Source organism: Harmonia axyridis, chromosome 2, assembly GCF_914767665.1.
Source record: "Harmonia axyridis chromosome 2, icHarAxyr1.1, whole genome shotgun sequence".
In the NCBI taxonomy this organism is placed as follows: domain Eukaryota; kingdom Metazoa; phylum Arthropoda; class Insecta; order Coleoptera; family Coccinellidae; genus Harmonia; species Harmonia axyridis.
The window spans coordinates 55,616,088-55,642,953 of record NC_059502.1 but is presented as its reverse complement, the minus strand read 5'-3'; the positions used below and the strand labels follow the sequence as shown (position 1 = coordinate 55,642,953).

General features: G+C 35.8%; 2 protein-coding genes and 1 non-coding gene across 3 annotated transcripts; all 3 read right to left on the bottom strand.

Annotated features, from left to right (window-relative positions):
• Window positions 1–9,367: 9,367 nt before the first annotated feature.
• Trnal-aag lies at window positions 9,368–9,449 on the bottom strand. The gene has a single exon. It is a non-coding gene; the product is annotated as a tRNA-Leu (tRNA).
• Window positions 9,450–15,010: 5,561 nt separating this feature from the next.
• LOC123673432 lies at window positions 15,011–17,031 on the bottom strand. Its single transcript, XM_045607913.1, has 2 exons — window positions 16,388–17,031; window positions 15,011–15,095 (listed from the first exon to the last, which is right to left on the bottom strand). Exons 1-2 carry the CDS (start codon window positions 17,029–17,031, stop codon window positions 15,011–15,013), a joined length of 729 nt encoding a protein of 242 aa, XP_045463869.1.
• Window positions 17,032–18,610: 1,579 nt separating this feature from the next.
• On the bottom strand, window positions 18,611–23,620 carry LOC123673431 (craniofacial development protein 2-like). The gene is made up of 5 exons (XM_045607912.1): window positions 23,512–23,620; window positions 23,175–23,292; window positions 23,032–23,106; window positions 21,031–21,118; window positions 18,611–19,294 (listed from the first exon to the last, which is right to left on the bottom strand). Exons 1-5 carry the CDS (start codon window positions 23,618–23,620, stop codon window positions 18,611–18,613), a joined length of 1,074 nt encoding a protein of 357 aa, XP_045463868.1.
• Window positions 23,621–26,866: the final 3,246 nt, after the last annotated feature.

Sequence of the window (26,866 nt, the reverse complement as noted above, 5' to 3'; positions counted from 1 at the left end):
GGTTTCAGTTTGTTGGACATTTTATAATTTGTATAGTGGGTACATTTTTTAATAAATGAAGTTAATTCATTTTGAAATATATGCTGCGTCAGTATTTTTTTCTGTATATATTTCATGCCAATTCTCATCTTGAAGAATTTTATTGAGTTCCACATAGTTAATGGTTTCTATTTGTTCGTATTCAATTTTATTTTTTTTTCTCTTTTTGTGGATGTTTTTCCCCTATATGTATAACAATGGTATAATGATCTGTAACTGCACTTTCAAAAATAATAGGAGTTATATTTATCTTTAGGCGGTCATTTTTCTTGATGAATGCATGATCTATACAGCTCGCCGTTTCAGAGTTCACCCTGGTGTTTGATGTGATGTATATGGTCTAAAACCATTGGAGGACATTAAGGTACAAGTTTGTTATGATGTCCGATTTCTTGGTATTAATATTTATATCGCCAATGAGCATATTTAAGTTCGAAGTTCTATGATGTTTCATGTTTTTTTTATGTTACCTTTTTATCCTTGTAATGAGACCTTTGTGGTCTGTTGGGATATAAATAAATAAATAAATAAATAAATAAATGAATTCGTCGAGATCAGTTATAAACTTCATTACATCTGTTGATGGTGGTCTATAAATTGCGAGAATATTTAGCTCCAATTGATTCAGTTTTAACTTTATCATAGTGACAGAAATATTTCCGATTTGTGTGGGTTTTATTGAGTACTTCCACTTATTATTGATAAAAACGACAACTCCATCATTTTGGTTCAAACAAGAATTATTGTAATTAGAGGTTTAATTCGGTATCTTGAAACAATCCAAGTTCTGAACATTCCATGTTTCCGTCAAAATAATCACATCATTTTGAAAATCAAGACATTCTAAATAAACAAGAAATTCATCAAAATTCTTTCTTAGGCTTCTTATATTCTGATGCAAAACATTAAATCCAGTTTTCAGCATTTCTAATGTTTCCTCCCTCAATTCTCCACAGTTTCCAACAATGTATTCATTAACCCTGTTATAATTATCTAATTCCTCTACGTATTCTAACATTTTCAATGATCAGATTAAAATTATTTCCCCCAATATCTCAATATGCGTATTAAAAAAAGAAAAATGAAAAGACGATTAAATTTATTCCCTATGCGTATTAAAAAAAGAAAAGACTACTAAATTAATTCCTCGTTTCAATCTGAATATCAGCGTTCTTTTTACAGCCCACATTCCGATATTCATTCGAAATAATACAACAATATGTACATACATTTTCAATCAGATAAGGTGTCCATTGTTTTGATTTCAGTTTTTATCCCGTTTATGATGCCAAATATTCTCCCATTCAGGCTCCATACATTTTTGAAACCATATTTTTCTGATGCTTTCTCCATTATTTCAATTCTGGTTTTTGTCAGGTCTTCCTTGATGTGGATTCTAGTGCCTTTGAGTTTTCTTCGGTTTTTCATTATTTCAACCTTTTCTTCATAATTAGACAATTTCACGAATATAGGTCTTGGTTTTCCTTTAGGTTTGAAATGTCCTATTCGATAACATTCATTTGGAGACTTATGCTGGATAGATAACTTCAACATAGTACTATTGAAGTCTTCCAATGGGCTTCTTCCGTGAACTTCTTTGACCCCATATATCCTCAAATTTTGTCTTTTGAAGTGCTGTTCCAGAGTGTCAACTTTTTCCTCCAACTTTTTTATCTCTTTCTGATGAAGTTCTTCCCTCTCCTTCAGTTTTGCTTCTAGTTTTAGCTCGAAAGCGATGCTTACGTTTTCTATAACTTTTTGTAGAAAATCCTCATTCTCCAGGATATTATTAAGGACTGCTTTAACCCCCAACTTGATTTCACCCATTTGTTCCCTCGTGAAAGGCATACTCTACAATTTTGGATATGTATGTCTGAAATTTACTTCGATGATTTATTAATTATCGGAACGGTTACAGAACACGTCTACTCGCAACCACACATGAATGATAATCAGATGAATCACATGAATGAGGTCTGAAGATTTTCCTTCAAGATGGGATAACAAAACCTCCGTTTGAAATTTATTATTTTTATTTTTCTTCTCAGGCTCTCTGTATTCAATTTATTGATTTCCTAACCGCTCCATCTATCCTAAAAATGCCGTAACACAACATGCCCAAAACATTCAGAAAAAGAAATCTTTAATATTCCATAATCGTTAAAATCATTATATAATAAATCGAGGTAGCCATAAAAATTACTTGATAGATTATACATGTCAGAATGAATAATTTTCACTTCAATATATTTGGAAAGTATGGTACAGAAATATTCAATACTGACAAAGTTGATAGTCTTTCTAATTATTAGATGGCGCTTACGTAGACCAGTACAAAGTTCATTCACTCGCTAGTAGATGACGCTACATGAACGCTTTCAAACAATTTGCCTCAACCGACATACGGCATTTATCTATAAAAAAAGGAATTTTAATCTATAAACTAGTCAGATGACTTCAAGATTAAATAATTTTGATTGAAATAAATTCCAAATTTTCAAAATAACAGTGATGATAAAACTTGACGTGATGAAATTTCATTCACAATAAATCAACTACAAAGAATGGACGAATCGATAAAACACTAGAGTTTTATCACTTTCTATTTACTTCGGTATTTCTCAGAAATTTGTCTAGTTAAAAATAGACTTTTATTCAACAAATGCATTAAGCAAATCTTGTTTGAGTGAGTGAAGAAAAAAGTTCAAAAAATACTAAAATGAGGCTTCATATTCGAGTTGTATAGGTATAGGTACAAGATTCTTTCGATACTTCGATTTTTAATATAAAACTGTAAATAATCTTTTTGGTTTATTGATTACTTACGAATCTGTTGAAAAGATGATAAATCTTATTCACCAGTTGCTAGGCCAAATATCCGTCTTATCGATGTCTTTATAATAATATTGGGTTTTCCAATAAGAGAATTCATTTTGAGTACGCCATCACTAAAAATAAAACGATATACGCTTCAACAATGCATTGAAATTGTCAAAATTTTCCCCAAAAATGGTGAAAATTTTGCAGTAGCAGTTCGCAAAACTTAAGCACTTTTGGGTCCTTGTGAATCACCTACTCGGACGACAATAGTAAAACTGGAAGAAAAATTCGAGTTTTTGGGGCAAGCAAGTGATGGGAAAAATCTAAACCGTGTGCGTCGCTTAAGAACAACTGAAAATAACGCTGCTGTAGCCCTTATTCGAAAATGAGGCTGGTGCAACTGTTACAGTGAATGTATTGGCGCTACCGAGCTATGATTAATGATTTCATTATGGACAAGATTGGTTGATATTGATGTGGCCGACGTTTATTTCCAACAAGACGGTGCTACGTGTCATACAAGCAATGAAACAATCGCAATTTTGCAAGAAAAGTTTCCTGGAGATGTTATTTCTCAAGAGGTAATCACAATTGGCCACCGAGGTCTTGTGGTTTTAACACCTATAGACTTTTTCCTTTAGGATCCCATGAAATTTAAGGTCTATGCCAATGCACCATAATCCAGTCAATACCTTAAAATGAACTTTATGCCTGACTCAGGTATATCGGGTGTCCCAAGGTGAGTGGCCTATTAGATTATTATGGAAACTATTGATAGTAAAAATTTAAAATTTTGTGGATAGATATTTGGCCATATAAGGTACATTTTTAAAATAATTTCACATTTCCAGTGTTGCCGGATGTACGACAATTTGGCAACAACTTTGTTATTTTGAATAGGACTTCCGGTATTTCTATTTTTTTTATGATACTCCATAAAATATTAAATCTATTCACTCTTACTTTTCCATCCCTATCTTCAACGGTTTTTGAGTTATTAATTATTTTTCGAAATTTTAGATCAAATTGGCGTATTACGAAAATGACTCTAGTTCGCTCAATATTTGAGATTTAAGTCAGAAATTTTGCAAGTCGTTAGATATTGATCTGATATGTGTCACTGCTTTTGAATTATGGTTGTCAATAATACAGGACGGACCAAAAAAATTCATCATTTGCCAAGTTACAAAATTGTGAAAAAGTCTATTTTTTCAAATTAGACACCTAGTATATTTTTCAATTTTTGGAATCAGTACAACACACTCTACAATTTTTCTATTCACGTCCCTATACCTATCTCAACTGGATTCCGAGTTATATGCGTTTATTAGATTTCACATTGATTCAATAAGTGTTAATTTCTTTTGTATTGTTATTTTCTCTTTGTCGTTCATAGATCGATATATCAATGAATCAGTTCAATCCATAAATGTCAAAATAAACAATTATTGCCTAACAGGTGTTTTGTTCCGAGGTTTTTCTATAAATAATGGCTCAAGAAAGATATACACATATAACGCATATAACTCGGAATCCAGTTGAGATAGGTATAGGGCGTGAATAGAAAAGTTGTAGAGTGTGTTGTACTGATTCCAGGAATTGAAAAATATACTAGGTGTCTAATTTGAAAAAATAGACTTTTTTACAATTTTGTAACTTGGCAAATGATGAATTTTTTTGGTCCGTCCTGTATTATTGACAACCATAATTCAAAAGCAGTGACACAGATCAGATCAATATCTAACGACTTGCAAAATTTCTGACTTAAATCTCAAATATTGAGCGAACTAGAGTCATTTTCGTAATACGCCAATTTGATCTAAAATTTCGAAAAATAATTAATAACTCAAAAACCGTTGAAGATAGGGATGGAAAAGTAAAAGTGAATAGATTCAATATTTTATGGAGTATCATAAAAAAATAGAAATACCGGATGTCCTATTCAAAATAACAAAGTTGTTGCCAAATTGTCGTACATCCGGCAACACTGGAAATGTGAAATTATTTTAAAAATGTACCTTACATGGCCAAATATCTATCCACAAAATTTGAAATCTTTACCATCAAAAAGTTTCCATAATAATCTAATAGGCCACGCACCTTGGGACACCCGATATATGAATTTTTCTTCGATTTCAGAGAAAGTGGTTTATAATACAGGGTGTTTCTAAATTGAAGCTACAAAGGAAAATGACAGATTCCTCGGATCATTTCAAGAAGAAAAGTTCAATGAACATGGGCTCGTAAACGCTTCGTTTTCGAGATACAGATACAAGTTTTTTTTCATAGCACCTTCCCTTCACAAGATATTTAACTCGAATTTGGCATAGATATTTTGAATGCCTATCTACAGGGTTATATTTTTTCTGGGACAGTGCCACTTCTTTCTTACTGTAGTTTTTTTTTGGAGGACCATTGGTAGTTACAAAAATTTAAAACAAAACATTGTTTCAGTACTACACTTTTTGGTTTCATATAGTTTCGTCAAATCTGCTTCTGATTTCGAGAAAAAAATTTCAAACGATTCTCTGTATTAATCCTCAGGAAAATCCAAATTATTATAAAGATCCAGATAGTTAGCTGTGATGAATAATTTATTAATAAGTTTTGATACTTATTTACTTAATATGTAGTGGAAATTCTATAAACTGGTATAATTATCACAAAAAAGTAGGACTACAAGAAACATTTTGTATCTCGAAAACAAAACGTTCGAGGACCTATGTTTACAGGACATTTTTCCTAAAATTATCCAAGGAATCTCTCATTTTCCTGTGTACCTCCAATTTACGAATATCCTGTATATGGCTTATTTCAATATACAGGGTTATACAGGGTAAATATGAATAGTTGCGCAAAAATTGAGGGAGTGAATCCTTGTCAAAAAATAGGGTGGGTTTTTCAAAAAAAAATTTTTTCATGCCCCACCTGCTTAGTAACAGCCCCGTAAGATTTTTCTCTTGAAAATCAAAAATTCACAACAAAAGAAATTAAGCTGACATTTTATGCGTGCGAGAAGACTTTCAAAAAAATGTTGGTGGATTCCAAGAGGTAGAAAAAGCCACCCTCCAATCTTGTTTTACACTTCTCCTATTTCAACAGTTTCTCTATTTTCAAAATTTCCAATAAGAAAATTGATTTGGAATAGACTAATCCATTCTTAACAAATAAGGTCTCTTGTAATTTTTTGTTCAAAATCACGGTTTTTGAGAAAAAAAACAACAGATAATACACCTGAGTTGTGGAGACTGGAATTATTCTCGACCTTAAATTCATCCAATGAGTGGAAGTCAAGACGATATTTTTAATGAGAGCTGTTACAAATATAAAATAAATATAACAATAATAAACTTTTCACAAATTGAAAACTACTTTTCGGGCACCATCTTCAGGAGTCTGTAACTGAGCAAAAAAAAAGTTCATATCAAAGACTCACCTTATTTGTTGACAAGGAATCTCCTTTAAATTTTTTCGCCACTCCACTATCTATATTCATATACACCCTGTATAGTTTTCGGATTGTAATTTATGTTTGTTCCGTATATTAGTTCGAATATTGATGAAATACCTAATTCCTGAGATGTTAACTGAAATTTTGTTTAGCCTACAATTTATCACATAGATAACATAGTGAATCTCCGATAGCCGTATGCAGAAAACCCGATGTAAAATTCATGATATCAGGGCTGGATCTGGACCATATTTACAATCCGATAACGGCATTAGGATAATACACATCAACCCCCATTGATCCTAGGATGTATATGTTGAGCACTGGTGAAAAGGGAATTTGTCACTACATGAAAAGGGGATGATAGGTGACATCGGGACAACATAAAGGAAATCTCGATGCCAATGCACAAGGTCCTGAAAACATTAAGGGGCTTAGCAGGATGGAACCATATAGTGGCATTAAGTGATTCTATACGGTTGCCAAACTCGCAACTGTTATTATGAAAGCATTAAATGGATAACTGTAATGTTTTATTACCTCGTAATTATATATGACGTTCTGGTTCCATATAATTCATAGAAATCAAATATCAATTAATTATTGAAAATGCTTATTGTTGTGATTTTTACATGGTTGGATTGTTGGAAAATGGTTTATTTATCGGAATTATTTCGAATAATGAAATCTATTACGAAATTTGCGCAATACGATAATAGAATCACCATTATATTCATATAACTACGTCTACAGAATACTGGCGGATCTAGATTTTTAACGGGGGACACCATTAGCTGATTCTGATTTGAATATTGAAAATAAAATCACATCTAATTATCACAGAAGTGGCTCCAAAAATACCGATAATCATGCATGACAGCGTGTTGTCATAAAAACTGCATGAGTTCATTTTCATTTTTGGAGAAAGAGCCCGACACCAAAGGTGGAGGGCAAGAAGAACAAAATCATTAATTAGGTATGGATTTTTTTAGAAGAATAACGTTTTTCGATTACAAATTGCCTATGAAATCTTTACTTCGACAATCGATTCGTTTATAGTTGTGACAAAAGTCAGATAATCATTATTATTTATGTTAAATATCTACTTATCAATTTTATTCATTTATTGAACATAAGCTGTACTACCAAAAAAAGAGATTTACAGTTGATCATGAACATAAATTCTTAAATATCAACAATTTCACGAAATAAAATAATCTAGTGCTTTCTACTTAGGTATTGCAAGTAGGTATAGTATATCCAAAGTCACTTGGAGGAAGCTGAATATTTCGTCCATACAAGGGTTGTCCAAGTTTCCAAAAATTCCTTTGAGGCCAGTGAATTTATTGCCTAACAATACTTCCAAATAAACCCTGGTATTTAGCGGATCGCGGTATCCACTTCAAAGGGACATCTATGGTCAAGCGTTTTTATGGACTAGTTCAAGTGACTTTGGATAAACTATACCTATATTCTTTTCCAAAAACAGCTTGATGTTCAGTAAAACTGTTTTAGTCGTAATTATCTGGTAGTTGATCATGATTAACAAGTTTTATACTTTTCATGTTTTTACTACCAATAAAATCCGAAAATTTGAGAATTATATTATTTCAAGCTCTAAAGTCTATGAATATGAACTTGAAATAATATAAACGGTGTTTTTTTTAGAGCTATAGAACTTTAAATTGCAATAAAACAACGATGGATTATTCGATTGACATGAATTTTATTTATCCGCAAGATAATCTTGTGGCATTACATTTTAAATATGATTTCTCGCATATGACCGACACGGCTGGCTCGGATGTAGTCCAATCTGGACGTCCAATTTTCGATGACTTTTTCCAACATTTGTGGCCGTATATCGGCAATAACACGGCGAATGTTGTCTTCCAAATGGTCAAGGGTTTGTGGCTTATCCGCATAGACCAATGACTTTATATAGCCCCACAGAAAGTAGTCTAGCGGTGTCTTGTTGGAACCACATCTCCTGGACATCATGGTTGTTCAATTCAGGAATGAAAAAGTTAGTAATCATGGCTCTATACCGATCACCATTGACTGTAACGTTCTAGCCATCATCGTTTTTGAAGGAGTACGGACCAATGATTCCACCAGCCCATAAAGCGCACCAAACAGTCAGTTTTTCTGGATGTAACGGTGTTTCGACATTCACTTGAGGATTAGCTTCACTCCAAATGCGGCGCTTCATCGCTAAACAAAATAAAATGGACGTAGTGCGCACAGAACAATTATTTTCGAAATAAAATTGCACTATTTGCAAGCGTTGTTCAGACGTGAGTCTATTCATGATAAATTGCCAAACCAAACTTAGAATAAATCACTTGACAGCTGTTGAATCGGTCTCCATCTCGAACAGTAATGCCAACTTGAAGTTATATACCTCGAAAAAAACACCCTTTACAATAAATTCGTGAAAAATATCGGACGAAGGTTGCCCGAATAGTCAAAATTCATGGTATTCGAGGCAGGTATATCTTTTGCATTTCTCTTCTATCCACGAAGCACAGAACAACTATTCCCCACATTCAATTCAAACTTCCAACATAAGATGGAAATCCACTATCTGGAGGGCACAAAAGCACTCGTTTATGTATTCAGCACGTCAGTGACATTCAGTGGAACGTATGAATGGAAAATAAGAATTACTCAGGTTACTTCTGAGATGAAAATGTACTTCTTGCAAAATATTGTAGAGTAGAAAAGGAATAGGAAAGAATTCACTGAATTCAGTGGTGGAGATATATGGCTTGGATTAATTTTCCGCCAATTAGTTTTTGTTGAAAGATAAAGGAGATTAATTGAGATGCCATCACAGTTTTTGCGCCTCTTCCGTGATGAAAATTAAGGATCAACTGTGAATGAATCTAAAAGGCTCAAATTATTTGTAATTCTCTATACTCATTGGAACTTTCATAACAACTATGAAATATTGTTAGATAAACTCATGAGATCTAGATAATATATTTGATTATCAAGAAATACACACAATACTCAAAGATAATGGAAAGAGGTAAAAAAAAAGAAAAAAAGAGATGGCAGCGGTGGGATTCGAACCCACGCCTCCGAAGAGACTGGTGCCTTAAACCAGCGCCTTAGACCGCTCGGCCGCGCTACCGATGGGAACATTGGGGAGTTTATTCATTACTACAATGGTAGGAAGTCAGTTCCCAAAAAAATGTTTCAAATTTCGAATTGAATATCTCGTTATGGGTGTGCCACAATAAGAATAAATGAAACTTTCCCTTTTCGGTTATTAATTTACCACAAAAATATTTCATGGATGAAGTTATTTGACCCATATTCTTCAATCCTCAAGTTGTTATAGTAGTGCTTACACAGAGTGAGTCTTTGATTTGTACATATATTTCAACCGAAGATTCCTGAAGTCAAGGGAAGCACTTTTCTCTTTACCAATTTTTTTCCAATTCTGTTCGGTTGAGAAGATAATATAGGTAGGCTGTTGAAGATCCATAAAAAATGTAATTTTTAGTTATTCTCGCGAATGGAATGGAATCGAAGGAAAAAATGTTCAGAATATTGTTTATCTTATCTTTTCCAAACATAAAATTCCATTAAAGTCTGGTCAACTCCAGAATGCCCGCTATACTTACACTTAGTGAGAGAAAAAAATCTAATCCAAATCAAATTTGAACCAAATCAAATTTTATTCCTTCGAACTATGCCTAAATACATTTTCAATCATACAATCTGCAATTATTTACCCTTCATGTGAGGATGGACGCACCCAAGTACCAACTTGTGTTGTGGTCTCCATCCTCCATTCGGGGTGTTCAAAGATTTAACAAGAATTGAACATTGCAGGACCGAGATTAAACACATTTTTTTTTAAATCCCAGCTGATCATTTAGCATGATGATCCTTTGAGCAAAATATACAAATAAAAATGAAGACAGAAAGAGACAGGCAGAGAGAGAGAGAAAACTCTAGAAGAAAAACACAAGTTATCACGCTGATAGCCACTTCCAATCAACCAAATAAGTTGAAAATTTCTCTATTGAGCATGATAAAAGCTGTGATTGAGTTTCTGTATACATTGAAATTTGAAAAAAATTTTATGATAGAAAACATACCTCTGTGTGTTACTCTTTTTGAAGGATCTATAGAGTTAAGCATGAATTTGTCACGAATCTTGTAAGCTTTCCCTTTTCTTCCTGAAGAACAGATTTGTTCTTGAATACACAGACTAAACACTGGTTTCTATAGAGATCTCTTACCTTCAGTAGCTGAGTTTCTCTATACAGATATTCCGTGGGAAAGATTGGTAAAGGAAAAAAGGGTTTCTTTGACCTCAGGAATCTTCGGTAGGAATAAAGGTACATTTAATCTTCTCCGTTTAAAAAAAAACCATCCAATTGAACTCAAAGGACCCCGCTCGGTTCTTATGGAAAATGGGTCCCAGTCGAATTGGCTGAAAATTTAGTATAATGTAGTTCATGAAGTCCTGATCAAATGTCTCAATGGGCACAACAAGATCTAATGTACAGTTTTTGAGATACAGGGCGTTAAACATGCAGAGAGAGGGTTGTAACATACCTTTAGAAAATCAATATTGTGGCGATTTTTGTTACAAAAAGTTGAAGATAATAATTACAATCTCAATATTGTCGACACGAGTCGTAAAAAGAAGTTATAAGACTACGTTACAGGGTTATTTATAATTACATAATTTGTATGTAATTCTTTAAACAAACTCAGTCAAACGCAAAAGCTCGTACACTTGCAGAATAAGTAAAAAACATTTGATTTTAATATTGGGTGATCTGAGGTTACTATTATACGGGGTCTTCCACTTTTTTAGTTGTAGTAATTTAATTTTTTTCAGGAACATATGGAAAAATTAAACATAAAAGTAGAAAACTGAAGATAATAAAAGAGTGGAAGACACCGTATAATAGTAACCTCAAATCAGCCAATATTAAAATCAAATGTTTTTTTTTTCTTTCATTGAAGGCATCGACTGCTATGGTCATTAGCCTCTATCCAAACCATCACCGGACATGTACAACATCCATGACCTAGCCAGGATTCGAACCCGGTACCTTCGGACCACAGTCGACATCTCTGTCCACTGCACTACCGAGGCAGTCTTAAAATCAAATGTGTTTTACTTATTTTGCAAGTCTACGAGCTTTTGCGTTTGACTGAGTTTGTTTAAAGAATTACATGAAAATTATGTAATTATTAATAAATTGAAATAATTATGGATTCAATATTTTTTATGAGTCACTTCAAACCACTTTCAGGTATCCAAGTTCTTAAAAGCTTCAATTTTACGTTGAAAATGTGTGCAGTAAAACTGTCTGCGCGAAAATTTGAAGTACAGTGCATCCCATTTTGGGCGAGACTGCCAGGTTTCTCGCTTGTTATTTGAAATAGAGCTTTGCGGTTTTCACGTTCCTGTCCTACTTTTTCGTGAAACTCAAATTGGTCTAATCAGATTTTTCATAACTGTTTCCGTTCAAGAGATACAGGGCGATTTTGAAAATTGATACTTTTCGGACCCCTCCTTTATCTCCGAAGTTAATAGAAATAATGCTGAGGTTAAAACTACATCTGAATTAGAATTCTGCGTAGAATCCAGTGGCGTACTCAAATTTTTTTTTCGGGGTAAGGTTTTGAAGATTCTTCACAAACCTATATTTTTTTAAATGGAACACCATGTATATCATTACTTCTATGAATTCGTTATTTTTTCCCTTCAAAATGAAGTATGATACTATGTAGGTAGGATGTTCAAAAATGTTAAAAAAACACTAAAACATCAAATAATGATGATTTTTTGTTAATGGGCCATGAATTTCCTATGTTTCAATAAGAGGATTATTACTTTTAATTTTTAAAAGTAGTAGGTCATTGATGATACAAACATCCTTGTTGTTATTATGGCTACTCTGCATTTGGGAGCATTGTTTTATCAAGTAGGCATTAGAGGGAAAAAATCAATCTGATCTAGGTGTCATCGCTATGTATTATTGTTATTATTATTGATTCTTTTTTTATATGGGAAATCCATTGCCCATTAACAAAAAATCGTCATTATTTGATGTTTTAGTGTTTTTTTTTAATTTTTGAACATCCTACCTACATAGTATCATACATCATTTGAAGGGAAAAAAATAACGAATTCAACGAAATAATGATATACATGGTGTTCCATTAAAAAAAATATAGGTTTGTGTTGAATCTTCAATACCATACCCCGAAAAAAAAATTTTGAGTACGCCACTGGATTCTACGCAGAATTCTGATTCAGACGTAGTTTTTACCTCAGCATTATTTCTAATAACTTCGGAGATAAAGGAGGGGTCCGAAAAGTATCAATTTCCAAAATCACCCTGTATCTCTTGAACGGAAACAGTTATGCAAAATCTGATTAGACCAACTTGAGTTTCACGAAAAAGTAGGACAGGAACGTGAAAACCGCAAGGCTCTATCTTAAATAACAAGCGAGAAACCTGGCTGTCTCACCCAAAATGGGATGCACTGTACACGTCTCAGTTTAGTTTTTAGTGGTGTTTCCGAATATTAAAACAGGTTTTCAAAATTTCGATGTACAGGGTGTTGTTACGAGGATTCAAACGATTCATCATTTTTTGTTAAACCGGACCTGGATTTTCAAGGCGGTTATTGCATGATACGTTTGGGCTCTCAATTAGGAAAATATTTGCCGAATATGGAGAAAATATACCGGGTGGTTCGTTTGATATAGCCTCAGACAGAAACGGGCAAAATTCATAAAACACCCTGTATCTCCGCTACGAAGGCAGTAAGACCCAATAAATGGGGTATCTCCAGAACCGCCTTGGTGCCACATATGCACCTGTGAAGTATTTCCGTTTCCCAATGAAACACCTTGTATAAACGCCATACACAGTTAAAATTCTCAGGTTGACAAAAACAGGTCGACAGGAGTCTAAAAATGAGACATTTGAAAAACACCTTAGAATTCTTTTCTGCGACAAAAAAACATTTTTAACATGAGATCTCCCCCAAATGCGAATAATACCATAAATAATCCTAGATTGTATTCCACTGAAATAAAGTAAACTTATAGATGTATTAGTATGAAACAGGGGAGGTTTTTTCCTCTATCGATTTCGAATCCTTATTACTGATAATAATAAATCAAAAATGATCACCGAGTGATATGCGAGGAATCAATCGCGATAAAAGAATATCACATCGTCCATCCTCCTACCTACGTCCATGACCGTATCCCCATCATGTCCTTCCGGCAACATTTTCCTCGCAAAGCGGTCTCGCCTATATAAGATCCCCTAGAAACGTAACCCATTTTGTTGTTTATCTCGGGCACGTCTTGTCGAAACATAAAGCCGATACGGAATTAAAGAAAGGAACGGCCGCACTCGTCCCACGAGTCTATAAACATGGTCACATAAATTTGATGCTCGTACCTACAACGAGTCCACCGCCATGGAATATTGATGAGTCAGCCGCCCTTTTCACCACTATACGGCACAATCTACAGACGGACCCGACTTCTTCTTCTTCCTCTCCTTGGCCTCCGAACAATGTGTTCGAATAGATTTGCTGAAAATCTACATCAATTATTCCGCCCTATGGCCGAATAAAAAAAGGAAAATTGCCGGCCGAGGAATTTATTGTTTGCGATTTCTCGCCTTCGTTTTTCCTCTGTCAAAATCATCAGGCGGATATTCGTGAGGTGAGACTTTCATGTCTTACATTGATGGCTTTTCAGACTATACAGTCTCAAGTTGTGTTAGATATTTTCTCTAATTCTATGGCTAATCGATTCATTCTGCCACATCTTGTAGAACAAAACCGTGCGAGAATATCGCAGATTCACCCAGATTTCAAGATTATATTTTATTATTACATAGGCGTACAACTTTGTTTCCGCACTCTTTTCCGAAATTCGAGGTTTTATCGTAAAAAACTGGTTTTACATTTATGATTCAAAGTATGACCAATCGCTGGCCACTAATTTATCCCACCTTGCGGGACTTATATTCAGGTATCGGCTAGCACTAAATATCTTGGAATTACTTCAGATAGTTTTCTGAACTGGGGTGAACATCTAACAAGCCTCAAACAAAAATTAACATCGGTCATATATAAAGTTGACCAAAGCGTGATGAAAGCTCTTTATTTCGCCAACTTTCAAGCACACTTGAATTATGGAATAATTGCTAGGGGAGGTTGTTCTGGTACTGAGCGGATCTTTGTAATGCAAATGTCCGCTATAAGAATCATTTATGGATTACCATATAGACAATCATGCAGAGGTTTGTTCAGAAAAAATAACTTCTTTACTTTAGCCGGCCTTCACATCTTTAGATGCCTTTTATTTTTTCACCAAAAAAGACATGATTATTTCAAACAACACGAGACTAAAAATAATAATACAAGACGTAGACTTCTATTACATTATCCCACACACTCTCTTACACTCACTGAAAGGAATGTCGAATACAAGTGCATCACATTTTTCAATAAGATACCTAAAGAACTACAAGGACAAGCTATTGATAGATTTCACATCTTTAAATCCAAATTGAATAGGTTGCATAGATATGGAACCCTATTCTGTTCAAGAATTCCTTGCAACATGAGATCTAAACGTTCATTGCTCCTTTGTTAATGTGTTATAATATTCTAATGAAATAGAATTGTCTATAGTTGTTGACGTGTTCCCCATACATATTTAATGTGTTTTTGACAATAAATTCCTATTATTATTATTATTATATCTTTGGCCCTGCAAGAGACATACATGGATGATACATATAGATGTAATCTACAGACTGAGGTAAGGTTGAACTTCTATGTCGTTGGAAAAAATTGCGGACTTAGCCATCTTCCAGGAAGAGGTCAGGTTAGGCATATATTTAGTTCATCAAACCGCTTAACTTGTCAGTAAGGTTTTTTGACCGGAATACATAACTCGGCAGCGTACGAATCCCTCGTTGAAAAAACTGGTCATCTTTTGAAGCGATCCTCGAATCGTTCCAATTTTTTACTTCTTCATAAGACCGAAAGTGCTGTCATTGATCGAAACAAATTATGTCTGGAGAATACGACGGGTAGGGTAGGACTTCTCATTTCAGCGTTTCCAAGTATGTCCTGACCACTTTCGCAACATGGAGTTGAGCATTGTCATGCTGTAAAATCACTTTACCATATCTCTCGTTGTATTGCGGCCGTTTGTCTTTCAATGCTTGACCCGAACGCATTAATTGCGGTCAATAACGATCGCCTGTGATTCCTTCAGTTGCTTTTAACAACTCATAATACACAACGCCGAGCTGGTCCCACTAAATACTGAGCATGACCTCGGAAGCGTGAATATTCGGTTTGGCCGTCGACGTGGAAGCATGGCCGGGATATCCTCATGACTTTGGATTATCGTCATGAACCCATTTTTCGTCTCCAGTCACAATGCGATGCAGAAATCTCTTCAGTCTTTGCCCGGGAAGCAGCTGTTCACAAGCAAACAAACGACGTTCAACATCTCTCGGCTTCAACTCGTACGTTACCCAATTTACTTGTTTCTAAATCATTCCCATGGCTTTCAGGCATTTTGAAATGGCTTGTTGCGTTACTCCCAATGATCCTGCCAAATCTTATTGAGTTTGACAAGAGTCTTGATCAAGTAATGCCTCCAATTCTGCATCTTCGAAAACCTTCTCTCATACACTGCCATGCTGTTTTTTGACGTCAAAATCTCCGTTCTTGAATAGTTGAAAATACCCTCGGCACAATCTAACACTAATAGCGACCTCAGTATAGGTATTTGAGAGCATTCAATGAGCCTCAACCGCAGATTTATTCATATCAAAGCAAAATATTGAAATCTCCCGCAAATGACGAGACTTTGGTCCGTAAGTTGATATGTTTAATTGAGAATAACTCTATGATGCGGACACAAATCGATTAATATTTCGATTACGTTATGTTTACAAATACCTAAACTTATTGTATGACATCTATATATATATATATATATATAATCGGTTTTGAAACGCCCGGCGACGTTGTCCGATGCCTAACTTCCACTCGTTCCTATCGTTCCATTGGTCCTCTCTCAGATTCCTATCACTCATAGCCTTGGTTATTCCTTCCTTCCATGATTTCTTGGGTCTTCCTCGCTTCCTGCGGTTTGGTGATATCCAGTGCATGGTCATCCTTGGCAGTCTGTCCACATTCATCCTCTGTACATGTCCATACCACACTAGCTGTTTTCTTTCAATATCTGTTGTTAATGATCCATCCACTCCCATACGCCGCCTGATGTCTTCGTTTCTGACCCTATCTCTTCGGGATACTCTTACAGATCGTCTAAAAACATCCATCTCAGTCGCTTCGAGCTTCCTCCTGTTGTTTTCCGTTATTCTCCATGTTTCTGCGCCATATATTAGTGCGCTCTTGACAAAGGTCTCATAGATGGTGTATTTCTGTTTTCTACCAATATCAGAGCTCCACCATATTCCATTCAAACAGCCTATGGTTCGTCTGGCTTGGGTTATTCTTTTCTTAATTTCCTTGTCGTCTTTTCCTGTTGAGTCAAATTCAACCCCCAAGTAAGTATACTCGGTACATGTTTCAATTTCTTCTTTTTCTAACTGAAGATTTTGTGGCGGAGCTCCTATTGGCAGGTATTTCGTTTTTTCGGTGTTCATATCTAGACCCCACATTTTATACTCATCGTGCAGTTTTCGAGCCATATATTCCAGATCATCTTTGTCATTCGCTATGAGGACCTGTTGTCTGCAAACTGGAGAGTGTATAAGCATTTTTCTCCCAAATCGATCCCCATTCCGCTGCACTTTTTCTTCCATTGCTTCAGTGCTCTTGCTACATATATCTTAAATAGTGTCGGGGAGATGCAACATCCCTGGCGTAAACCTCTATCTACGTTAAACTTCCTTGACACGTTGTTACCAATTTTTATTCGTGAAGTCGATCCATCATAGAAATTTTTCAGTGCTTTTATTAAAGTATAACTGATATTTGTTTCCTCTAGTGCTTTCCATAACATTTTAACGGGAACTGTATCATACGCCTTCCGCAAATCCACGAACAAAAGGTGAGTTTCCATATTAGTATTTGATCTTTTCTCTATGATTTGTTTCAAACAAAATACGTTATCCACGGAAGATCTTCCAGCTCGGAAACCTGACTGCTCTTCCTCCTCCTGTTCTCCATATTCAATCTCAATCAAGTCTCGTAGAACTCTCCCATAAAGTCGACTAAGCGTGCTAGTAACCGATATGCCTCTATAGTTCGAACAATCTAATTTATTTCCCTTTTTATGAATTGATGTTATGTGAGCGACCTTCCATTTTTCCGGGATAGGGTTACCGTTTAAGTATTGATTCATACACCAGGCGATCATCTCAAAAAGTTTATCAGACCCGCTCTTGATCAACTCCGCTGGAATCCCTTCCGGGCCTGCAGCGCGACCATTTTTTAACATATTCACAGCTCTTTCAATTATGGCAACATCAATGCTGACGGTTTCGCCGACAATAGATACTTCTGTTGGCGAAGTTGCTAGGTATTGATCTCTATCCTCTGTGAGCAATTTCTCATAGTGTTCAATCCACTTTGTTGTCGGTATAAGTTGGATGTTCGCAGAATTTTTTCCATTAGATCTGATTTTTTTAATAAATTTCCATGACTCTGAACATTTTCTACCACCGATGAGCATGTTGATCTCCTGACATTTTCTATCCCACATTTCTCTCTTCGCATTAGCTATAGTTTGCCTTGTGATTCTCTTTTTTTCCAAGTAAAGGTCTTTGTCTTGTTGTAATCGGGTATGGGTCCACCTTTGATACAACCGCTTTTTCTGGGTAATTAGATCTTCTATATCTTTGTTCCACCATATGTTAGTGCTACGGGCTCTTCCCTTTACACCTATTGCTTCCATCGCGGCTTCTTTGATACTCCTCACCAAGTTTTCGTGAACCTCCTCCACAGGCTTCTGCTCCCACTCTGATCTATCCAAGAGCTTTTCATCAAGTCTGCTGCAATATAGTTGTTGTGTGCTCTCATGAGTAAGGCTGTCTAGATTGTAATTTTTCTCATCTATTTTCTCCAGTTCTCCTGCTTGGTCTTTCCTATCGACTTTCGGTGTATATGCATAAGGAAACAATATTTTGGCTCTTACCATGTAATGATCTGATCCACAAGTGACACCCCTATATGCCCTGACATCGTTTATTTGCATTGTATTTACTTGTTTTACGATTACGTAATCAATTACAGATCTCAAGTTCCTGGTGTGTTGACCCATGTAAATGTATGTATATCTTTGTGTTTATAAAATCCGTTAGTTATCTTTAGTTGATTGTTCTTACATATTTCAATTAACCGTTCTCCATTGTCATTCACATTAAGTTCTCCAAAGGGTCCAACCACACTATCATTGATTTTTCGGCCAATTCGACTGTTGAAATCTCCCATCACTACAAGTTCTCTCGTTTTCCCTATTTTTCCAATTTCTTCATGGACTTGCTCAAAAAACTCCTCCTTCACTGAGATAGGTTCGTCATCAGATATAGCATATATCCCTAGAATGGTTACTGGTCTCTGATGTATATTGATATTAATGCGAATTATATTTTCACTCAAAAATTCGAAATCTGTTATTTTATTTCTATACTTCTTGTGAATCATTACAGATACTCCCCTCTTTGCTCTTTGATGTTTAGGGACTCCGCTATAAACATGTACATAATTATTTATCACCTCTGTGCCCGTTCCCTTCTTTTTTGTTTCCGTCAGCACCACCAAGTCCATGCTCAAAGTTTGTAATTCCCGAGTGATTTCGTCTTCTTTAGTTCTGATTCCTTGTACATTCCAAGTACCAATGTTCAAAGTCCTTTTTCGTAGCTTGTGTCTTTTACCGTGTGATCCGTCCGTAGTTCCGAGGCGCTTGTTAGGCTTTTTAGCCTAGTTGAGTTTTTACGAATAGCAGGGAGCTAGCCTGTTGATAAAACCCTCCTCCTTTATCCGGGCTTGGGACCGGCAGCAGCACCATCGAGCTACTCAATCCACCCGACGGTACTCCAGGCGGAGTTTGTATGACATCTACGATCCATTTATTTCGACTACCACTTACCGGTACATCCATTGAAAAACGGCGGAAGCAATGTTGTACACCTAATATATGTTGGTACTCGTAACCCTCCTGCCACAGACTTATCTATTATCACTGTCAAATATGTGATACAGAAAACTATTCTGCCAACCCACATCTTTCAATGTGAAAAGCAATAAACGATATTTATGAAAATACATATTTCATTAATTTCATCAAAAATTCAGTGAATTAGAAAAAATAATGTATAATACTCATATAGAATGCTCATTCTGCCATTCGTGGAAGAATATCAATACCTTCTGCACTTGTATTATAAATAAATGTTGTACTTATATGAGCTCACACTTTAGATGGTTGAGTAATTGCAGGCAACCTATATTTCTCTAACATGCAGTATTAGAGGAAAGAGAAAAGACTTGGCACAGTTGCTGAGATGGTTCACTTGGTTTGGTTTGGTTTTGGTTTGGCGTTGTCCAACCTTTTCGATGTCGTTAGCTACTTTGACAGTTTGAAAAGAGGAGGCGAGCTATTCATTTCACTGAGTGCCGAAAAAAACAGAAAATTTAATTTCTCAACTATCTCAATTTTTTTTTCGGCAGAATATAGTGATAATGACTTTTCAAAATCGAGTGAAAAGTTTTATGGTGCCTCTCAATATATATTTTTTTTGAGAAAGAGCAATACAAAAAAATTGTTAACTTCAAACAATGGAGAATGTCTATAAATATCAGTATTAGCAGAGGAAATTTGAACGGGGCATCAGACATTTCCACGTGTGATACAAGAGTCAAGAAACCAGTAAAAACCTCAGCAAAAACTCCTCGTTTAGGTGTAGTGATTAGTTTGTGTATTTGTTCACAAAATAAACTTCCATATTCATATTGAAGGTATTTTTCTCCATCCAAACAGAATCCTCTGATCCTTCCAGTTCACCAGAAGTTGACGACGCATATATTATAATTAAAGCTGAAAACAAAAATGAAAAGAACCAGAAAGGAGTAATGAATTATTGTATAAATTATATACGACATTGAATGATGACAATTATTGAAACCACCACAATAAATTAAAGCATAAGAAAGAATCATCGAAATTTATAGGCCGAAGAGTATTAGGCGGTTTGTACATATTAGTGACGAAAATATTACAAAATTTGAACGTAATAAAAAATATTCCGTTAACTTCACCTTTCCTGACCAATTCAACATCACTAACTAGCAATTCTACATAACAAGCCAGACCATAATATAAGTCAGTAGGCTATCTATCAATTCATAACCTGCCAAAAATCCTCTTTCACGGAGTGGTTCTTCAATCACCATGCGAGTTTCTTGAACAAGGATCACCACCGCGTCACTACATTTGGCCAATATCGACCAAAAAATTACTCATGTCAGAATCAAGAAGTATTGAAGCAAGTTATCAAAATCAATATCAAAAAAAATATATTTTTCTCAGTTTTCAGAAGAGTAATTTACCAATACATAAAATGAATATTGATCAATTACTGCTTTCATTGAAATATTCATTCCCTTTGAGACTAATAAAATGAGATTATTCCAAATACAAGAAACGAGACTGTCACCTTGTTGGCCAACTTGGATGCCCAATTTGAAACGGAAACAAATTTCTTAGTTCCTCCTATTTGAGAAGAATTGGATTCAAGCCGAAATCTGAAACAAATATTCAGTAAATTGCAAAACATTCTACAACTTACGTACGAAGAACTACGGAAAGTATCACATAGTTTTGGGGTTTTACGGTGGGCTTATCTATGTGAAATTTCTTCTTGTGAAAGTCAACATGGCATTAACATCATTCACTCCTTAAAAATCTTCCCCCTTACCAAAAAAATACTACATCTCGTAACTCGCGTAGGGGTGGAATAAAAAAAAAACATACGTTGTCGTAAAACAAACCCATTTGCATATCACGTCTAGAACATGACGTTCATCCCCATTTGCAGAGGGGTGCAAAAAAAGCTGGTGCAAAATGCCCAAGCTTTGATATTTTCCGTGTACTTGTTTTCATCGATATGAGACAGGTTGATGTTGATATACTTTAGGGGTGACTGGCTGTATATAACCGGTGGTTCGGCCACCGTGAGGGGTTGCAACCCCCTCGAGATGCGGCATTGATGCTCATTTTTGGCAGCTGTAATCGTTTTTGGATCACCGTTATTCCCATTCATACAGCCTTCTTGCTTCTAGCAGATTGAATTACAGTTTTATATATGGGATTACGCTGGTAAAGAAAGGGGCTGAGGGTTGCGGGAGATGGATGCCTCCACTTGAAGAGGGTTTTTGCAGAGGATTATTGGCCGAATCAGATTTATGTCAGAGAGTTTTTCCTGAATTGAAATGAGCATAAAAAATCAACACATCAGAAAACAAAAAGTTATTTAAATATTAAACACGAGAAAAGTATTAGATTTGAGTTCAAGTAGGAAAAACGACGATTTAATAGTTGAAAAACGTCTCATTAATCATTACAATGAATAAAATTCAACATATTATAAATTATAAAAGTATACCCATTTCACAGAAGAGTGAAATGCTGATGTTGCTATACGAGTATCTGTAAATCCAAACCAGATAAACAGTTTATTTCAGTAAGCCTACGGTGTCTCAAAATGCAAGTTAATGAAATGAATTTATAAGTTATAAGTTCGTCAATTAAGTAAATTTTTTGAACTATGAGAGAATAATGACTAATGAACAAAAAATTCAATTAATAGATAAAAAAAACCGGAACTTACGCCTGTATTTATGTTGAATTAGTTATCCTTTACTCAATTTGTACGGTTTTGAATGATTTATTTTTCCTTTGGGGTTGATTATAATATTTGGTCGATTTGGAATCGTTTTTCTGAACAGAAAATAACATCAAAAAGTGGAGAATGGGAAAAATGATGTCATAATTTTGATATTTATATCAATTGTTTGAAAAGTTATGTTACATCATATGATTTCTTTCTAGAATCTGAAGTTTCATGTGAAATAGACAAATACTACACTAAGGTGCAAAAAAAAGCAACAAGTTGATACTTGGTTTTTTATTTTTAGCTCTATTTTCAAAATTCTCTCATTGAACTCTAGATAAAATTATCAATTTCGATACTAATTTGCATACTCAAGAATTTGTTAATTGCTGGCACTATACAGGCTTAATCAGAAGATTGTTGTTGAACCATCATTTTGAGAAACATCCTGTGGAATAATTTCGTGGTGAATTTTTTTCAAATTACCGAATGTCATCGGAAACAATTCCTTTCCAACATTTTGTTTCTTGATTCTTGGTTTTAAGTACACTTTTTCATATTTAAGGGAAAAATAAGCAGTTTACACCATGAAATGACATTTTCACGATATGGCTTTGCTCATTGTGCTATACTGTCAGTGCGAAAGGTCAGTTTATGAGTCCATAGTCCACAGTCCACCATTTTATTTATGCAAACTCATCGAATTCAAGTAGAAACACAAAAAAAATCATTTCAACTGTAACGAAAATATCCTAAAGAAACGCTTTTATTTTAGTAACGTAACGTAACGTAATTTAGCGTAACGTAAGATACCTTTTTTTTTACCTGCACCTGCTGGGTAGTGAGAGGCTCTCCTGAAGGGCATACTCACTAAAAACCTTCATTACACCTCCGCCGAACCTGTAAAGAAAGGTTCCAAGGACGCGAATCTTTCTCTTACGCATTCAGCCTCAGTGCGGCCGGCTCACCAAGGGTTTGGTACTCTACAGCGGAATGTCCTTCTTGTTTTACGCTGTCCTGCCCTAAGGAGTGTGGGATAGGGCAGAAGCAATTCGTTGAAGGTGGTAGAGTCATTCAACAGGTAGCCTAAAAATCGTGAGGCAACTACCCATCAATGAGCTCCCTCGTTCCGTGGTTTCTCCCATAGCTCTGATTACGGAACTCAAGCCTGAGGTAGTTCTCCGCAGGAACTTGGTCGGCAAGCCTCCTCCCTTCGAACTTAATCTTCCACGAGGAGACGCCTCTTGACCCTGGTCTTGCGACCTTTGCGAACTTGCACAACTAACGCAAACCCTAAGTCCTCACAGCATAGGATCTGCCTCAGTTTGTGCAAGGAAGTTATAAGGATGGTGGTGTTTAGAGGGAGTTTAGTAGTTTTGACTCTGAGCAGTGGGGTTGAGCAGAGTACTAACATACTTTTTCGTTATCCTCGTTTCCTAGTCCTAGTCATAGTTACTCCTCGAATAGTGAAACGAGAATTGCACTTAAGGTCCTAAACTGGTGCCCACGGAAACATAAATAACTCCTATTCTACCACGTACTCACAGCCAAATGTTGGCATCTTCTTGCTTCCTTCTCGGCCTTTTGTGTCTCGTTCTGCTAGGGGTGTCAATTATTTGCACCTACCTTTACGGCCTCTGTCTGGCCAGTTATGCGCCTCTCTGGTGGACCCTGATGCTCTACTCCTCTTCTCGTGTTGCTCGTTCTACTTGAACCTCTCACCTGGAGGTGTAGAAATAAGGGATATCAGGGAAGGGTGAAGTAATGGTGTTTAGGATTGTTGAGGTATGAGGAATATTGCAGGCCACATTTTTGGTCAGTCTAAGTTTCACTGTCTACTTCACAGCAGGCAGTTACTACAACCCCTCCCACCACGACAAGGTGCTGACCTCGGAAAAGAACGTAACATAATATCTAACGTTACGTAACATAATATAAAGTAACGTAACGTGATGTGACTTAACTTAAATTGAGGTTACTTAACATAACGTATCTTAACGTGACATAACGTAAATTTACTTAGTAACGTAACTTACCTTAACGTAACGTAACTCAACTTAATGTAGCGTAACGTGACGTAACTAACCCTTTTTTTTAAATGGACATCAAATCTCGACGAATGTAAAACACCTGCCGGCACCAGTTGTAAGGCTCTCCTGAAGATCATACTCACCAAAAACCTCAATTACATCTCTGCGGTACCCGCAGAGAAAGATTGGTCTCGACCCAAGGGTCTTGCCACCTTTGCGAACTAGTACGACTAACGCAAATCCTAAGTCCTCACAGCATAGGTTTCACCTTAGTTCGTGCTGGGAAAATATGAGAGGGAAGTTTATATTTTTTTATTGAATGTAGGCGTCTTCTTGCTTTCTTTTCTGCCTTTTGTGTCTCGTTCTGCAAGATCTGTCAATGATTTCGTAACGTAACTTAACGTCTCTGATCGATATTCTGAATGCATGTGCGTTTTATTTACGGAATCACAAAATGGATAACCCTTTACGCTGTGAAAATATCTTTTCTTTTCTGAAATATATATTATATTTTAACTTGTTTTTTCCTCTGAAATTATTTACACAAATCCTTTTAAAATTTTTTGTTTGATTCCATAAATTACTATCTCTTCTTTCGAAGAACTATTATCTCCAATAGTTCTTCTGAAAAAAAAATATGTAATGGAAATGCTTTTGGAAATGGGAATGGCGACACGGTTGAAATTCGGCGCGGTTTATGATATTTAGTTCCCACTCCCTTTCCAGAGGGCACCCTTTTTTGCTTCCAACTCAACTCTATATAAGTATCACTTCTTCTAAGAGATATAATATTCTGTGTTCCGACCAGCTTCGATCGAATTCATCGACGCCAGTCCCGCGGGGTCGGCCCCAACCTAAAGCGGATCGCCCCATCCCACCCTGTTACGTTTCGCCGGTTGTCGATATTTGATTAATTGAAATTTAGTCCGTTCGAGCCGAACGTTCGGTTTGTCGGTCGATATTTGCAAATACAAACATAGATAGGCCGTCGGCCCGAGGCTGGGAGAGGTGGAGGGGGGGCGCATAGCGAGGCGAGTCGCGCCCCCAACCCTCGATTCCGGTCATGAATAATAGATGGGGCGGGTTCTAACAATGACGTAACTACAATCGCTCCGCTCTTCGCACAGATTGGCGCGATCCTGCGGCCCCCGTTTCTGCTCCTGCTGCTCATGCTGGTGCCGATTGACGGCTCTCCTGTGGTCGCCACGACGGAGGACACGCAGGCGTCTGCTGTCGGACGGCGGGGGGATGACGGTGTCTTGGAGTCCATTCCTTGGAAGGGTGTCTCGATTGGCTCGACGGCCTTGGCGTGTCAGTATACGTTTTTTTTTTTGGAATGCTGAAAACGAATTTTCATGGAGTTGGTAATGAGTATGTTTTTCTGTGGTTTTGATATTAGGTTCTTTCAGGGTGTCCTAACGGAAATTCAACCCCCTCCCAGAACTTATAAATGAAGAATTTTCGAAAATTTAAAAAACGGGTCAACTTCTGTTTTGTGGGGGAAGAATTTCCATCATGAGTTCTGAAAAAAAAACAGTTCCATGAAGGCATCAAATCACAACATTTTCAAATAAAAACGCTCAACACAAACGGGTACATTGGATTTTGTGGAATTTTTGTATAACAGTCTCGATGAGGGCTCATATGTTGCGGGATTGTTTTTCGATTCGAGCATTTGAAGGTCCCACATTCCAGTTCATATTGGACAAATGTTACAATCTGAGATTCAGAGTACTATCCTACTACTGGATCTGAAGTTATCTCGGTAGTAGAGTTGCATCTACATAGCCACCTATCGTAGAGTCTTTATATGTCAAAAGTGGATTATGCGTTTGATGTTCAATGTAGCTCCGCTCCGCGGTTCTCTTGTAGACCAATATTTTCGAAATATAGTATTTTAACTCTAGCCTGTATTTTCATCGTCAGATGCCTTGTTTATGTAAAGTAAAATGAGATTAATATTGTAAAACTGACAAGCTTTCATTCCCGCAATACGAGAAATAAGGGAATATTTTATATACCCAATCATAGAAAACTTCTAAAATCGAAATGTCACCTAATTATCAGAATATAAAAATATTCAATCATCTCCCTCGTAATATTAAGTCATTAAATATCATTAGGTTTAAGAAAGTTGTTCAATAAAATTATTAATAACATAATAATAATAACACTCTTTATAAAAATAAATCACACTGAAGTATTCCCGATTTATTTATTATCTGAATGTTTTTGAACGGCAGCACCTTCGTTCAAAATATGCGGTAGCAAATTTTGTTCACAGCATTCACTTGATATGAAAGAAGTACTGAAGTGAGAATTTCACTTTTTACGAAGAATTTTCAATATGTCATATGTTGAAGTCGATCGAAAAAAAGTTTAGAATAATGTATTTCCATTTTGATTTTAATTTAATGCAGGTACTTGTTGTACCTACTCACTATATTCAACATAAATATTTTACCCATTCAAGGTATATCTACCAAAAAAAATTATTCTTCAAACTCTTTCTTCAAATTAGTTTGAGAAACAGTTTGAATTTTCAAACCTGTTACCATTGTGCAGTTTGATTTGACTTGAATCGTTTGTCAGAAAGATTGACTTGAGTTTGACTCAATTTCAAGTCAAAC

Excerpts from the sequence above, each read along its gene's own strand:
- LOC123673432 (XM_045607913.1), bottom strand. The coding sequence starts at position 17,031 with ATGTGGGGTCTAGATATGAACACCGAAAAAACGAAATACCTGCCAATA. Across the intron at positions 15,096-16,387 it reads AACGATAGGAACGAGTGGAA|GGCCAAAGATATAATAATAA; the intron begins GTTAGGCATCGG and ends TGTCTCTTGCAG.
- LOC123673431 (XM_045607912.1), bottom strand. The coding sequence starts at position 23,620 with ATGTTAGTACTCTGCTCAACCCCACTGCTCAGAGTCAAAACTACTAAA. Across the intron at positions 23,107-23,174 it reads TGTAGAGTACCAAACCCTTG|GTTCGGCGGAGGTGTAATGA; the intron begins GTGAGCCGGCCG and ends CTTTCTTTACAG. Across the intron at positions 21,119-23,031 it reads TCACTACCCAGCAGGTGCAG|ATTTCGGCTTGAATCCAATT; the intron begins GTAAAAAAAAAG and ends TATTTGTTTCAG.